Source organism: Lentinula edodes (assembly GCF_021015755.1).
Source record: "Lentinula edodes strain Le(Bin) 0899 ss11 chromosome Unknown C8R40scaffold_27, whole genome shotgun sequence".
Taxonomy (NCBI): Eukaryota; Fungi; Basidiomycota; class Agaricomycetes; order Agaricales; family Omphalotaceae; genus Lentinula; species Lentinula edodes.
The window spans coordinates 1-13,584 of NW_025764333.1; the positions used below are offsets into that span (position 1 = coordinate 1).

Consider the following 13,584-nt stretch of genomic DNA (forward strand, 5'->3'; position numbering starts at 1 on the left):
ATGTGCCACATGAACTAATTACGAGGCTGTAGTTTACGGAAGTATCGTCCTTATATACGGCACTCCATACAAAATTAATTTCTATGTATGGTAGGAGTTTCTCCTTATTCGGACAAAAGTAACACTGAGTTGAATTGTATTGATTTTCTTGTGACCGGCACGGGATATCACGAGACTGTGACTCTGTCACAATTATTTTTTCTCGTCTCACTCAGTTACTCCATAGCTACTGTAGTTTACGTGACTTTGCTTTTATTTTGTTCTCAATAAACATTCAATGTCGGCGCCTGTAAGGCACCCCGTTTATTTGATTCCATAATATTTAATAACCCTCAAAAAAGGAGCCGAGTTTCTGCCATGCACGGTGGTGCAGTGGCCTGCAATCGCATGTAAAAGCAGCATTGGGAGCAACTCACTGTATTCTCGAGGAAGGCAATCGAACCTCGAACTTTGCTATTGTAGTTGACCGAGGCGCGTGGGGACATCTAGGTTGTACTGAGCAGGAAGAGAAGAGTAGACAATCTGCCGGAGAGCATGATATCTACTGTCAAGTAAGTCCATTGTTCACAAGACTAAATCTGCCTAATTATGTTACATCGAAATGGTCGCTCAGGTCGATGTACACGTTTGTGCGGACAAGAATGAATGGGAACGCGTTGTCTACTTTCACTCATACGGTGACCTCGGCATGATACAAGGCTTGGTTGCAAGTAACGTTGGATTAGTACTGGGCGTAAACGGTCTCAAAGTGTGTGATATTCTTTCATCTTGACCATACCAAATTCATCGATTATCATTCCAGTTTCCACATCCACCTCATCCGACTTTGATACTTTGTCAGGATTTTACTATAATTTCAAAATTCTTTGGTTGGTCCAGCGAGCGTCGAAACTCGGGGTTTGATAATCGGCAACAAATCTTTGAGTGGGTTTCCGAAAGTCGATTCTTTGACCCCAAATGCTTCCAGACGAGCGGAGAAGGCATCAGAAAAGTCAAAGCTCAGCGGACGATGTACTCTGATTTCGTTGCATGGGCTAAGCAGCGATTAGCGGAAGGCGGTCTAACTTCGGTGGACATGGCGGAGGTCAAGCGACGGCGTGAACGTGTGCGTGAGGAAGCACTGATAGAGTTTGGTCGCCAGGACGAGGTGGAGGCTTATGTTAAGGAATTTGAAGGCAGGAAGAAACTCAAGAGCAGTTTCAATGGCACAGTTGTCAATGCTTGGACTCATTCGAAGGGCAATTGGAGGAAAGTAAAAACTATCATGACTATCGTTCGAGAACAACATGGAGGCGAAGGACTATTGCAGATCTTGATGACAGAAGGAGAGGAAGGATTGAAGGAACGAGTGATGAATGCTTTAGATGATTTCAATAGATCCGTGGCACAGTCGAGCGTTGAGGTAAAATGATTCAATCTACTTGTCCAGTATGAAAGCCGTTCCTACAAATTAAACTTTCACCTTTTCATCGCTTAAAATCCCAGCGATAGCACTCTCCCGATCTCCAGAATCATTGGTGACTTCCTCTCCTTTACGCCAAGATCTGCCAAATATCATACATATGATGACGAAGCACATCCCGATTGCAATCAACCCAGAAAGAAGACCACATGCTAGTAGAGATCAGACCTTCAGCAATATGGGCGCGGCAATATGGCTCAAACACCTACCATTCACAGTCCCCATGGAGTCAAACTGCAGTGTGAAGTAGAATGGGCCAGTGAAAGCATACATTTGTCTGATGAATGCGACCATCAAAGCTGCCTGTCCTGTATGCCCAGGTTGGGATTCGATGGCATAGGTTGTGCAAACAGCTACATATGAACAGAACAGAGAGCGTCAGAACGATACAAACCGTTTCATTAGTCGAGGTTTGAAGCTCACTGGTGACAAGCTGTAGCCCGAACAACGCAATCCCAGATCCTACATCCGGCGTCACATTCCACACTCCAGCTCGTGTATTCTGGAGTTGTACTCCGAAGATCATTAGCCCTACGATCTGTTTACGAATGGCGTGATGAGCAGAGCAAGGGACCCATGATAGATAAACTCACAGCGATTAAGAACCCAGGAATGGCAAAAGGAAGTCTCCATTCCGGTTCTCTTTCTCCACCAGCTTTTCTAACGCGATACTGCATCCATCTATCCGAACCGTATCCAGCGATAGGCTCTCCCAGCAGTGCCCCGAGGAACGGAGCAACGAACTGCAAACCAACTTGTTGCGTATTGAGAAGATACTTCTGCCCTAAAAGCGCTGGGATTTGAACAGTGAGTAGGACCTAGTGTTGGACTTCCTGTTAGCTTATGACAGCATCGCTGTAAGGAATATACTAGCATTAGTATATGTGAATGTGATTGCATATGCAAGACCGGGGAGCAAAATCGTCGGCTTCAGTAGAAACCGTAGAGGCGAAATGACATCCAGAGGCAGCCTGATCCACGGCTCTGTACTGTGTATACGGAAAGTCGTATATGGAGTGTACCATTTTCCAGTATTGGTCTCTTCATCCATAGTAGTTTCGGGGGAACCAATCTTGGACCGTTCAGGTCGATCGAATAAGGTTTCGGGACAGAAGAATATGTATAAGACGAAGTGGGCAAAGTTGATGATAGCGAGGAAGTAAAACGTCCATTGCCATTGTCCTGTGTGGTCTATTTAACAGAGTCGTGTCAGCTCAATCGATGAACGCGTTTCCATACATCGTGACGTACAAACGAGTGGGCCCATGATTAACGGCGCAATGGTCGGCCCAACCGATACCAATAATGCCCAGATCCCCATCTTCTGACCTTTCTGGTGCACAAAAAACACTTCCGAAACTGTGGAAGCCCCGATACTTTGTGGAGGACAGATGAATACACTGACAAGGACGCGACATGTCATCAATGTCCCATATGTAGTGCAGTACGCGGAGGCGAGTTGCAGGGCGGAGGATAGTAGCATGGACACAAGATAGACGGGTCGGCGGCCTGGAGAAGAGAGTGAGCAATGAGAGAAAGAAGAGACCGGGAACTGACCGATTCGCTTGCTGACCGGCGCCCACAGTAGTGGAATTGTACCTATGAGACCATGATTAATTAATTAATTGACACACAGAATGTCGAGAGCGCTTACCGAGAAATACGATAGGTACAGAGACAAGATACGATGCTTCAGTCAATGTAATGCCGAAATCGACGACAAAATCCTATACCACAGATTTAGATTCGTAAAAATTCGGACACGGTTAGTTATCGCGACAAACCTCGAACGAGGGTACTAGAAAAAATGGAGATTAGCAAAGGCAAACGATAGTGATTGTTGAAGCACATACTAACACAAGCCGCAGAAAATGGCCCAAGACACGCGTGAAAGGCTACCAATGCTAGTAGCATATTCTTGCGGAACGATGACCAGTTGAGGGGATCTTCGGGAAGATCTGAAGGAAGAGGAGCTAGATCTACACGTCCATGGCGAGCAAGGACCTTCTCAAGGCTGGCATTAACGACATCCTCACGAAGAGTACTCTCCGGTTTCTCTTCTGTTATTGCCATTGCTCGGATCCTAGTGATGGTAGAGGAGAATTCCGGTCAAGAATTTAAAGGGCTAGCACGCGGCAATTAGAACCCGAGGTAGTAGGAGGTAGTTGATATTGCTCTGCTGTCGTTGACTGCACCGTGAGGATGTATGTAGTCCATCCGAGCAACTGTCGGGTTCTGTGTCAGATATAGGCAAGGATTTTCCGAAATTATAAGTATGTTTAGCTTTCAGCCTGTCGACGAACGGCGCCTGAGCGGGATACGTGAGTAAACTGTAGATAAAGAATCAGGCATCATCCACACATTTGTAAGTTCAATTCAATCCGCGTCCTTCGTTTGTTCCCACTAATCGAACCATATCACTCAGCGCGCAGTTCTGGATTACTGTTGGAAATTAATGTCGTGCCTCTCGTCTTAGGTGCGTTTGATACTGAAAAGACGACAGCAAAAATAACCTACGACGAGATTGATAAGCAGACAAAGGCCCATTCAAAATGCGTGCTTACATTGGCAGGTGTGAATATTTATGAAATGAACAACTTTGAGTTAGCAAGTTTCAAGGACGTGGTAGCAGATGAAGAGAACAACTTTTTTCAGTTGCTCTCACGTTCACGTTCACGCCCGACCTCGACAATAATTCGACCCGCCCTGGTCCCGCCCGGATCACCCTACGCTCCTCGGTACAACCGGCCCGGTACAATATTCGAGAGACTTCGAGAAACCACCGTGAGTCTAAGATCCTACATGTTCTCTATGTTTCTTCAACATTCTCGAACGCAATGCAATCACATATAAAACGGTGACCAGGTCAAGGCCAAAATCACTCAAGATTCAAACTCATCACAAACATCATGTCTATCACACGCCAGATTTTCAACGAATTCCGCCCTCTCTTCCGAATGTTGGAAGAACCTTTGACTCGCTCACCTGCTCTACGGTACAGCTCTATCTTCAATGATCCTTTCTTCAATGGACCTTCTCTCGCCCGACCGGCAGTGGACGTTTCTGAAGAAGGGAATAAATACATAATTGAAGCAGAGTTGCCCGGAGTGCCAAAGGAAAACGTAGATGTCCGTGTTGGAGACCATGGACATAGTGTGACCATTGAAGGAAAGGTCACCAGTAGGCGCGGCGGGCCTGCTATAACTTCAACTTCCGAAAACGGAAACGCTAGCGACGCAGAACCTGCAACTAATTCATGTATGTATTACAGTGTTCTGTAACTCTTGTCACATAAATTGACTGTGTTATGATAGCAGCAGCAGACACGACGAATGCCGTCGCTAATCAAATGGAATCAAGCAACCACATTTCCGTCGAACGTCAGCTCGTCAATAATTCTTCATTCACGCGAACCGTCTGGCTCCCTCGGCCGGTAGACGGCAGCAATGTTTCTGCTCAGCTGAAGGACGGAGTTCTTACACTAACTCTGCCCAAGTCTGTAGACGAGGGCTCCGTAAAAATAACTGTTGATTGAACGAATATGCGGAGAGTGATAGCCCCCATATTGGGTCTATCGACCGTTCGATCTATATCCATCTCCTTGGAACGGACACTGTACTTGTCTTCCAGCCCATTGTAGCTTACTATGTATATCAGCTCTTACATATATCTTGCTCATTGTATAAATTAGTTAACACATTACACAATACATGATTCTATGTTGCGGAAATAAGTACGGTATGAATGGACTTCAACGAAAAACATCGAGAAGGAACTCGACGACGGGCGCTTGTACATATGACATTTGGCCATTTTTAGGCATGAACTTCCTGACTCGTTTTCGATTTTTACCGCGATTATCAACACCAAAAGTCATGTCCTTTGAAGATTCAGTATCAAGACTTGGCTCTGCGATTAAAGATCTTGTCGCGTCTGCTGCCAAAGATGATCCTTCGCTCGCTGGGAAATCCGAGAAGGATCAAGCGGAGGTCGTTCAGTGGATTGAAAAGGTTGGACAAGGAGATATCGTCAAGGCAGATAACTTCAAAGTGCGTATTTTCTAGGTGAATATTAGAGTTATATATTTACCGAATGCGCAATTCCAGGATCTAAACTCTGTGCTTCTTCCCCGAACGTACATTGCTACCAACTATCTAACAGCGGCTGATGTTGCTCTCTACGGCGCGTTACATCCCATAATAGTAAGTACGTAGATATCTTTTAGAACTCTACTCATAGATGAATAAAATTCAGTCGAAGCTACAACCCCCGGAATACCATTCGCATCCTTCAATAACTCGATATTTTGATCACATCCAGTCTATACCTCCCGTTCGGAAAGCCGCCGATGCCTCTTCCAACTATACTCTTGTCAGCTTCGATCTCGTCCACACGCCAAAAATCGATCACACACCTGAACCTCCGAAGAAGAAGGAAAAAAAAGACAAAGCTGCACCTGTCGACTCAGCCTCACCGCCTGCGCCTGCTGCCGCTGCAACTTCGACGGCAGAAGCTCCCATAGACGAAGGAAAAATTCAGAAGAAAGAAAAGAAGGAAAAGAAAGAAAAACCTGCAGTAGACGCCGCAAAGGAGGGTAAAAAGGAAAGTAAGAAAGGAGGAGGAGGAGGCAAGGCTGCTCCTGCCGATGAAGGCGAGCCTGTACCCTCGATGATTGATCTCCGGGTTGGCCACATTCTTGATGGTAAGCTGCTCTTAGCGCAACGTCGCGCACTGTCTGATCATAGTCATATCATAGTTCAAAAACATCCGGATGCTGATGGACTTTATATCGAGGTGAATTTTTACAGCAATTACGACCGAGTCATGACTCAATTAAGTTTTTTGCAAGCAAATCGATATCGGCGAAGAGACGGGCCCACGCACTGTGGTCTCCGGTCTTGTGCATTATATTCCCATTGAGCAGATGCGGAACAAGTACTTGGTTGCCGTTGTATGTCAATCGCTGGTGTAATCCTGTCCCACTCTAACCTCAATCCCAGTGCAATCTCAAACCCGCAAATATGCGTGGCGTGAAAAGTTTTGCGATGGTTCTTTGCGTAAGCTATATGTTTTGGACATGATTATATAGTTGCACTAACCCAGGAATCAGGCTACTTCGAAAGACGGAAAAGAGGGTGGCATTGAGCTGATTCAACCTCCAGAAAACTCAAAACCAGGGGATCGTGTCTACTTTGAAGGCGCAGAATTCGAGAGTGCGCATGACTTGTAAAAAATGAATTCTCGGGAAACTAACTATATACATATTCATCAGATGCAACTCCACTTTCCCAATTGAACCCCAAGAAGAAGATCTTTGAGACGGTTCAGCCAGGTGTGTTCAAGGTGTTTGGATCTGCTAAATCCAGTCTGAATTTGTTTGTAGGATTTATCACCCTCGAAACCAGAGAAGCTGCGTGGGTTAACTCTGTAACAGGCAGTACGCATAAAATTCGGACCAAAAATGGTGTCTGTGTGGCCCCAACACTCGTGGGTGCCTCTTTATCGTAGAAAAATCTGTATATTGCATACACATATTGAGATTGAATTTTGAATTTTGGCTTCGTCGTCAGATCTGCGAACTCGTTATCGGATGCGCTTGACTGAGTACTGTAAAGGAGGATCATCGTATGCAGGATGATTCAGCTCACAGTCTTGCTGCTGTCGTACGTACTAGTACTTAGAATAAACTGGGTACAACACAAATCGAGTTTACTAAGATCTACCGTAAATCGGTACCGATTGAGGACACCTACTTTGAACCCGGGCCGAAGTTAAAATGTGCCGATGGCGTAAACCAAGACCAGAACGCAGCGAGCAGTCGCAAAAAGAAGGTACCGCGCGACCTAGACGGCCTCAAAATGCGTAAGCCAGTTCCATTTAACCGAGCGATTTCTCCGTACCACCTCCATGGCGTCCAAAGGCGAACCTGAGCACCAGTTGCGCTCACAAAATATTGAAGAGGAGTTGGAGCGGAAGAACGACATGCCCCTGTGGCAAACAATACTGGTCATAACGAGCTGCTCATTTGCAATGTTAACGACCGTATGTATCCTGAACCATACAAAGGGGATTTATGGGGATGCTGACGGCCTGCTTTAGACGGCCAGCAACTCTGCTGTCTCGATATCCCTGCCTACCATGGAGAACGATCTAGAAATTCCTCAAGCCGCACTCGATTGGGTTGTAGCAGCTAATCCGTTAAGCAATGTCGGTGTTCTGATACAACTTGCTGCTTGAGCTGATGATATCAATTGTTGATACTTCAGGGATGTCTTTTGTTACTTTTTGGTCGTCTGGCAGATCTATACGGGAGGAAGAAAGTGTTCTTACTTGGATCGTTTTGGCTTGTAGCATTTACACTCGGTTGTTCTTTCGCTCAAGGTAACACTATCGCCTAGCCCGGTGACTTACGCGATTCATAGAATGTTACAGACGCGCTGACACTCGACATACTACGGGGATTTCAAGGTCTTGGTAGCGCAGCTACCATTCCCGCATCTGTAAGCCGGGGATTGTCTTCTGGAAATCACCGCTGATATTCATACAGTTAGGGATCCTTGCCCACACCTTTCCACCTGGTAAAGCGCGTGCTATAGCATTTGCAACATTTGCTGCTGGTGCACCTTTAGGCGGAGGTACCGGTATTGTCTTCGGAGGTCTACTGACTCAGCTTACTCCGTGAGCGTAATGCCTTCAAGTATTCCCTCCCATTCTGAATTGTATCTATGAAGACAATCATGGCGATCACCTTTCTATCTTGTTTCTGTAAGTCATTTGAGCCTCTATTTCGTTGACAAAACGGTTTATGTTACGGGTAGGGTCTTACCGTGTTGTCGATGATTACGGCCATGATTTCATTTAATCCAGATCACCCGTCTACGGAAGAAGATCAGCGTGTTGACTGGATAGGCGCTTTCTGTACGATTTTACATTCTGCCTTCGTTTCCTTCGCTAACTGGAGTCACAAGTGGTGACAACGGGCCTTGTTTTGATAGTGTTCGTGCTCGGGCAAGGAGAAGTCGCGCCAAAACAATGGTCTACGCCTTGTAAGTATCACAAAACAATGCTATGGGTACTATTAGCACGTCCTACATACTGATTTCTTACTGACCAGATATCATCGCCCTGCTCATCGTTGGAGTCATCTTTGTGCTACTCTTCCTTATATGGCAATACCATCTTGAACGCGTACAAAATACTACAAATAACAATCCTTATCCAATATCTAATTCTTATGTCGTGTCTCTCTCACTATTTGCTCTACACCACCTCCCAACCCCACCACCTATCATGAAGATGTCACTGTGGACTAGAGCGCGAGGACGCGTAGCAGTCGTGTTCTGTATCGCTTGTCTGAATTGGTGCTGCTTCCAAGGTTGGAACTACTGGGCAATCGTAAACATTTTCTTCGCTGGTACTACAAACCTTTTGCTGACTGGGTTGTTATTTTGAAGTTGTATTACCAAAACTACGTCGGATATAGTCCTCTACGCACCACAGTTCGCATGGTTCCAATGTTCGTCACTGGGTTATTGTGCAATGGTTTTGTGGCGCTATTCGTTGACCATATTCCAATGACTATCCTCGTTGCTGCTGGAACGGCTTTGACAGGTTGCTCCGCGCTCCTCTTTGCTGTTATCAATCCCAATGCAGTCTATTGGGCATTCGGCTTCCCCTCTGCCATCATTGCGGTCATTGGGGCTGATTTCGTTTTTGCGTGTGGAACAATGTATGTGGCGAAGAAATGTTTGCCTCATGAACAGAGCGTTGGTGGTGCGGTTTTCCAGACCATGACTCAGGTGCGTGCTTCAATTCGTTGATACTCAAAGAATTCCCTTGTTAAAAGCTTCTATGATTTAGCTTGGGACAGCTCTGGGTGTAACCGTTTCAACCGTTGTGTTTGATCGCGTTCTGGAGTCCCGGGCAGCTGATAACGGAATCGACGTCTCTGATATTGGATCGAGTGGACCGCAGTGGCTAACGCTTCCAGCATACAAGGCAGCGATGTGGAGTTGTTTTGCATTTGGCATGTGTGGTAAGCAGAAAAATCAACCCTTAATAACCTACGAAGTCTCATTCATTGTCTTGTAGCATGCTTACTTACAGTCATCTTTCTCCGTGTTGGCATTATTGGACATCGAGTCAGGCCTTCTCGATCCCCAACGTTGACAGAAGAAGTGGAGGGACAAAAAACTGTGACGAATAGTGCACGACAAAGTGCAGAGAAGGGACAAATTGAGAGGTGACTCGTGGTGCAGGTGAAGCGGCCAACCGAATTCTTGAAAAGTACCCAGTTCTGGCTCAATACAACATCATCATGTACCGATTTCTTGCCTCTTTACACCCGTATCAATCTGCATCTTAAATCCACCATAAATACATGAATCTTAAATACTCACTTACTACCTTAATAGAACCTCGTTATTCTCAGCGAAAGACCACCACCATCTACCCGCTGGTGACACCGAATACACAAATCCTACAACACCAAGTAAGTATGCTGCAATGACCACCCCTTTCCTTCCATCGCCCTCTCCTAACCGCAAATCTTCACGAAAGTCAGGAAAGCCCATGATATTACAGAAAATGTGAGCTGTTATCGGCACCAATACAGAGTAGTGAGTTTGAAGAAATAGGTAGGTACAGAGTGCACCGAATAACGTCGTGTACACCATTTGGAATACTGAGTTCATTTTCGAAGATGATATTAGCATGAATACGATGGAAGACGTAGTGAAACTCACAAGAAATAAGTATTGCTCGTTTCAAAGCCACAGTTGTACGGCCAAGCCTGTTATACGTGTCCCAGGCATGGTGCAGGTGGGCGACACCAAAGTTCAGAGGAGTTGTCAGAACAAGTCCGATCTGAGATGCGGCTAGTGTCGGAGAGAGGAGGTACACGGAAAGTACGCATGCTCTAAAGACAATTTCCTCTGTTATTGGTGCCACAATATAGTTCCTTAATCCAGTGACATTGCAGAAGAGCAGCTTTGTGCGCGTAGAAAGATTTCCTCGCCAGTGATTCCGCGGAGAAAATGAAAGAAATTTTGCATATAACGGGCCGAGAAAAAGAAGAGGCGTGATAAGGTGAGGGGCGACTACATGTCGCAAGGAGGTCAATGATGTTGGAAAAGACGGCCAGAGACCCAACAGAGGCAGTGCAGCCGGTATAGATTGAGTGATCCAGCAGACTGAGGTGATGCATAGTACCGTAGCAATTGTCACAGCGATGAGACGAGCCCTTATAACGTCTGGGTCATCCCTCCAGCGCTCATTGTCTGCCCTTGGCCGCTCCCTGGGCTTGCCAGTGGAATCAACCGCTGTGAGCTGAGCGTTGAATACAAGCCGAGCCTCTTTTGAGACGTATATTGAACCGACATACATGCTGGCGAAGGTGAGTCCAAGCATATGAGCAGTCGTTGATGAAAGCGCGATGTTTTGCATGGTGATCGAAGGAAACACAATTCAGTGTGGTTCGTGCGTAGAGATCTCGTGTCAGGGATCACGCGTACGCGTCTAGTCACAAAGGTGTCACGCTCTCCTTGCACAAAATATATGGCTGCCCGCTCAATCAAAGAAGAAATAGCGAACTGTCTTGGTCTTGAAGTCGCGTCAAATCCGAAGCTTTTGGCAGAGTGTGCGTCGAGAATGATCTTCTCTCTAATGCTCGCTGACGTTGTATCTGCAGGCCAGAAGATCTGCGAGATATACGGGATTACACCTCAAGATCTTCAGTACAAATGGGAGGCTGCAACCTACGATCATACCAATAACTTTGCTTCAGTGCGTGAGGCTGCGCGATTCACATCGGATTCCTTGGCAGGTGTCCGGGAGCAAATCAAGCGAGAACTGGAGCAAGGAAGCGGATCTGCGAAGAAGAAAACTCCAGCACGATCGCTAGCATCTGGTGTAGCTAGTATAAACCGGAATAAGATGCCATTCGCGCTGGGTAGAAACATCCACGCTGCACAGCGTGTACTTGAACCTCAAATCAAGGCCGAGCCAGACACGTTCAACAGCACAGAGCTTTCGGTTAGCTTGAAAGGATCAGGCGTCGTTGGTCCCAGCATGGTGAAATTTAGAGGTCCCAAGAGTGATATGGAATCCAAGAAGAAACGAGCGTGTATGTTAGTCAAGAATGCTACAACATCCTCTGCTGATGACATCTATAGACCGATACATGTTTGAAAGGACAGGCGAAAGAGGGCAAGGTATGTAGCAGGCACCAGGCTTCTTTCTTTTCCCTGCACATTAATGCTGTCTCCTTGGTTCCAGTCTTGGATACTCGGATAGAAGAAATGGCCGAACTGATCCAGCAACATTATGGTATTCAAGAGCTCAATGATCCTGCCAACTCTACTGATGTAAGTAAACCCACTTGATCTGTTCGTTTACTCTAAATAGCCTCTAGGAGGAGGTCTTTGTAGTCGGACGGATCACTCACGACTTGGATTCAGAGACGAAACTTACAGAATCTACCCTTAATCTTGAAACCTCACGGAGACTCTCCGACCATTCTGGTAAACGTATCGCAATTCAATTCGACCCGGCATTAAAGATCAGAGGAGGTGCACAGGGAGCTGGGGGTTTGGGGTTGTTTCCTGGTGCAATAGTTGCTTTCAAGGGGAAGAATGGTGGAGCTAGCTCGTTCTCAGTTACCGAAATCCTGGCAGTATGTATGCGGCGGCCTTGTTCCATTTATGCCAAGTTGATTCCTCGGTTGTAGCTGCCCTCACTAACGAGCTCACCTCACATGAAACCAAGTCCTGACGACGACTCGTTCTCCATGTACGCCGCTTGTGGACCTTACACCTCAGATACGGACCTCAGTTACAAGCCATGGGAAGCATTTATGCAAGTGATCAGGCGGGTAAAGCCATCAGTGCTCACACTGGTATGTCAAACCTTTCACTGAGCGTATCTTTTGCTTATCTCCCCTTAGATAGGACCATTCGTAGACACAGCTCATCCCCTCCTTCAGTCAGGTGAAATAGACGAAGCGCTTTTAGACTTATTTTACCGCATTTTCCTTGACCCTTTACGTGACTTCTTGACCTTGTCTCCGGGATCGATTGTGATTTTGGTCCCTAGTGTGAGGGACCTCATCGGTACCCACGCAGTATATCCTCAATGTGAATTCTCAAAACTTGTCACTAAGTCTGATCCTGTATGTCAATTCATTTGACCATTCTTCGATACTCACTGTAGTCTTACAGCGCATTCGACTTGTTCCAAATCCTGGCGTATTTTCAATCAACGATGTTATTTTCGGTGCTACCAGCGTCGACGTCTTGTTCCATCTTCGTAAAGAAGAAATCATCAAACGGGGTCAAGAAGTTGACTCCGTAGTTTCGCTAACCTCAGAGGATAATGGTGCGGATCCCTTGGCGAATGATTGCAGACACCTTCTACAGCAACGGAGGTGAGCCCGGTCTTCTAAGACGTGCTTGCAAGCTCCAACTGACGAATGTGCAACGTCTTCAGCTTCTACCCTGTATTCCCAGTGCCCCTCGATCTCTGTAGTGAGGTCAATCTAGATGTTACTCATTCCGTGGGACTTCGGCTGGATAATGAAATGGAGGACGTGGCTCCTGATGTGCTCTTCCTGCCTAGCAGACTGCGGCAGTTTTGCAAAGTGAGAGTGCAAATTTACATCGTCGTTCTTTAATGTTTATCTTTCTCTAGACTGTACATACAACCACGGCCATTAATCCATCGACCTTGGTCAAAGGTGTTTATAGCACGATTGACGTGTCCTCTTCGGTCCCTGGGAAAAGTTTGAGGGAGAGATTGAAAGCGGAGGTGGTCAAGATGGAAGGATAATTATGACACCTTTATCCCTAGGCGGGGAGTATGTACTGTGCAATTTCATTTTTGTACAGTATCACTTATCGCTATTTGCAACTGTAGGAACTCTACGCAAAAACTGTATATTGAGACGAGGACTATAGCCTAGTCACTGTAGGTCCCTCTAATTCATTCTAGATCACTTCAGCTACCCAGAGCAACGCACTCCATACCAGAATCCCGCGCCGCGATCCGAGTTTGTTATCGCGTCCGCGATAAATCATGTGATTTCACATGATAAAATTTGTCATGAATTGAATTGAAAACCCTTGAAA

The 13,584-nt window shown here is 46.2% G+C and overlaps 7 protein-coding genes across 7 annotated transcripts; 5 read left to right on the forward strand and 2 right to left on the reverse strand.

Moving 5' to 3' along the window:
• The first annotated feature begins 221 nt into the window (after positions 1-221).
• Positions 222-1,621, forward strand: C8R40DRAFT_392562 (uncharacterized protein). Its single transcript, XM_046234904.1, has 4 exons — positions 222-289; positions 342-551; positions 614-748; positions 803-1,621. The coding sequence occupies exons 1-4, from the start codon at positions 278-280 to the stop codon at positions 1,409-1,411; spliced, it is 966 nt and encodes a 321-aa protein (XP_046084162.1). The 5' UTR covers positions 222-277; the 3' UTR covers positions 1,412-1,621.
• On the reverse strand, positions 1,451-3,535 carry C8R40DRAFT_1172720 (MFS general substrate transporter; the record flags this gene model as incomplete). Its single annotated transcript, XM_046231900.1, has 10 exons — positions 1,451-1,614; positions 1,672-1,815; positions 1,886-2,000; positions 2,056-2,255; positions 2,333-2,653; positions 2,714-2,971; positions 3,020-3,061; positions 3,117-3,189; positions 3,247-3,260; positions 3,316-3,535. 10 exons carry the CDS (start codon positions 3,533-3,535, stop codon positions 1,451-1,453), a joined length of 1,551 nt encoding a protein of 516 aa, XP_046084163.1.
• A 652-nt stretch (positions 3,536-4,187) lies between these two features.
• C8R40DRAFT_392678 (HSP20-like chaperone) lies at positions 4,188-5,085 on the forward strand. Its single transcript, XM_046234905.1, has 2 exons — positions 4,188-4,720; positions 4,780-5,085. The coding sequence occupies exons 1-2, from the start codon at positions 4,372-4,374 to the stop codon at positions 4,995-4,997; spliced, it is 567 nt and encodes a 188-aa protein (XP_046084164.1). The 5' UTR covers positions 4,188-4,371; the 3' UTR covers positions 4,998-5,085.
• A 68-nt stretch (positions 5,086-5,153) lies between these two features.
• On the forward strand, positions 5,154-7,014 carry C8R40DRAFT_1113928 (uncharacterized protein). The gene is made up of 9 exons (XM_046228493.1): positions 5,154-5,511; positions 5,569-5,664; positions 5,717-6,164; positions 6,219-6,256; positions 6,312-6,413; positions 6,463-6,519; positions 6,573-6,675; positions 6,735-6,794; positions 6,846-7,014. Exons 1-9 carry the CDS (start codon positions 5,173-5,175, stop codon positions 6,968-6,970), a joined length of 1,368 nt encoding a protein of 455 aa, XP_046084165.1. The 5' UTR covers positions 5,154-5,172; the 3' UTR covers positions 6,971-7,014.
• Positions 7,015-7,444: 430 nt separating this feature from the next.
• C8R40DRAFT_1050712 (putative efflux transporter) lies at positions 7,445-9,708 on the forward strand (the record flags this gene model as incomplete). Its single annotated transcript, XM_046224654.1, has 12 exons — positions 7,445-7,504; positions 7,562-7,669; positions 7,729-7,843; positions 7,895-7,962; positions 8,010-8,140; positions 8,194-8,227; positions 8,281-8,380; positions 8,431-8,508; positions 8,577-8,857; positions 8,917-9,261; positions 9,323-9,497; positions 9,554-9,708. 12 exons carry the CDS (start codon positions 7,445-7,447, stop codon positions 9,706-9,708), a joined length of 1,650 nt encoding a protein of 549 aa, XP_046084166.1.
• Positions 9,709-9,864: 156 nt separating this feature from the next.
• On the reverse strand, positions 9,865-10,906 carry C8R40DRAFT_1050729 (uncharacterized protein; the record flags this gene model as incomplete). Its single annotated transcript, XM_046224657.1, has 2 exons — positions 9,865-10,145; positions 10,207-10,906. 2 exons carry the CDS (start codon positions 10,904-10,906, stop codon positions 9,865-9,867), a joined length of 981 nt encoding a protein of 326 aa, XP_046084167.1.
• Positions 10,907-11,017: 111 nt separating this feature from the next.
• Positions 11,018-13,285, forward strand: C8R40DRAFT_1172724 (DNA polymerase alpha/epsilon subunit B-domain-containing protein; the record flags this gene model as incomplete). Its single annotated transcript, XM_046231901.1, has 10 exons — positions 11,018-11,099; positions 11,151-11,585; positions 11,635-11,673; positions 11,738-11,826; positions 11,874-12,134; positions 12,189-12,356; positions 12,405-12,629; positions 12,679-12,884; positions 12,947-13,097; positions 13,148-13,285. 10 exons carry the CDS (start codon positions 11,018-11,020, stop codon positions 13,283-13,285), a joined length of 1,794 nt encoding a protein of 597 aa, XP_046084168.1.
• Positions 13,286-13,584: the final 299 nt, after the last annotated feature.

Excerpts from the sequence above, each read along its gene's own strand:
- C8R40DRAFT_392562 (XM_046234904.1), top strand. Across the intron at positions 552-613 it reads AGCATGATATCTACTGTCAA|GTCGATGTACACGTTTGTGC; the intron begins GTAAGTCCATTG and ends ATGGTCGCTCAG. Across the intron at positions 749-802 it reads TGGGCGTAAACGGTCTCAAA|TTTCCACATCCACCTCATCC; the intron begins GTGTGTGATATT and ends TTATCATTCCAG.
- C8R40DRAFT_392678 (XM_046234905.1), top strand. The coding sequence starts at position 4,372 with ATGTCTATCACACGCCAGATTTTCAACGAATTCCGCCCTCTCTTCCGA. Across the intron at positions 4,721-4,779 it reads AGAACCTGCAACTAATTCAT|CAGCAGACACGACGAATGCC; the intron begins GTATGTATTACA and ends TTATGATAGCAG.
- C8R40DRAFT_1113928 (XM_046228493.1), top strand. The coding sequence starts at position 5,173 with ATGATTCTATGTTGCGGAAATAAGTACGGTATGAATGGACTTCAACGA. Across the intron at positions 6,257-6,311 it reads CTGATGGACTTTATATCGAG|CAAATCGATATCGGCGAAGA; the intron begins GTGAATTTTTAC and ends GTTTTTTGCAAG. Across the intron at positions 6,676-6,734 it reads TGAAGGCGCAGAATTCGAGA|ATGCAACTCCACTTTCCCAA; the intron begins GTGCGCATGACT and ends CATATTCATCAG.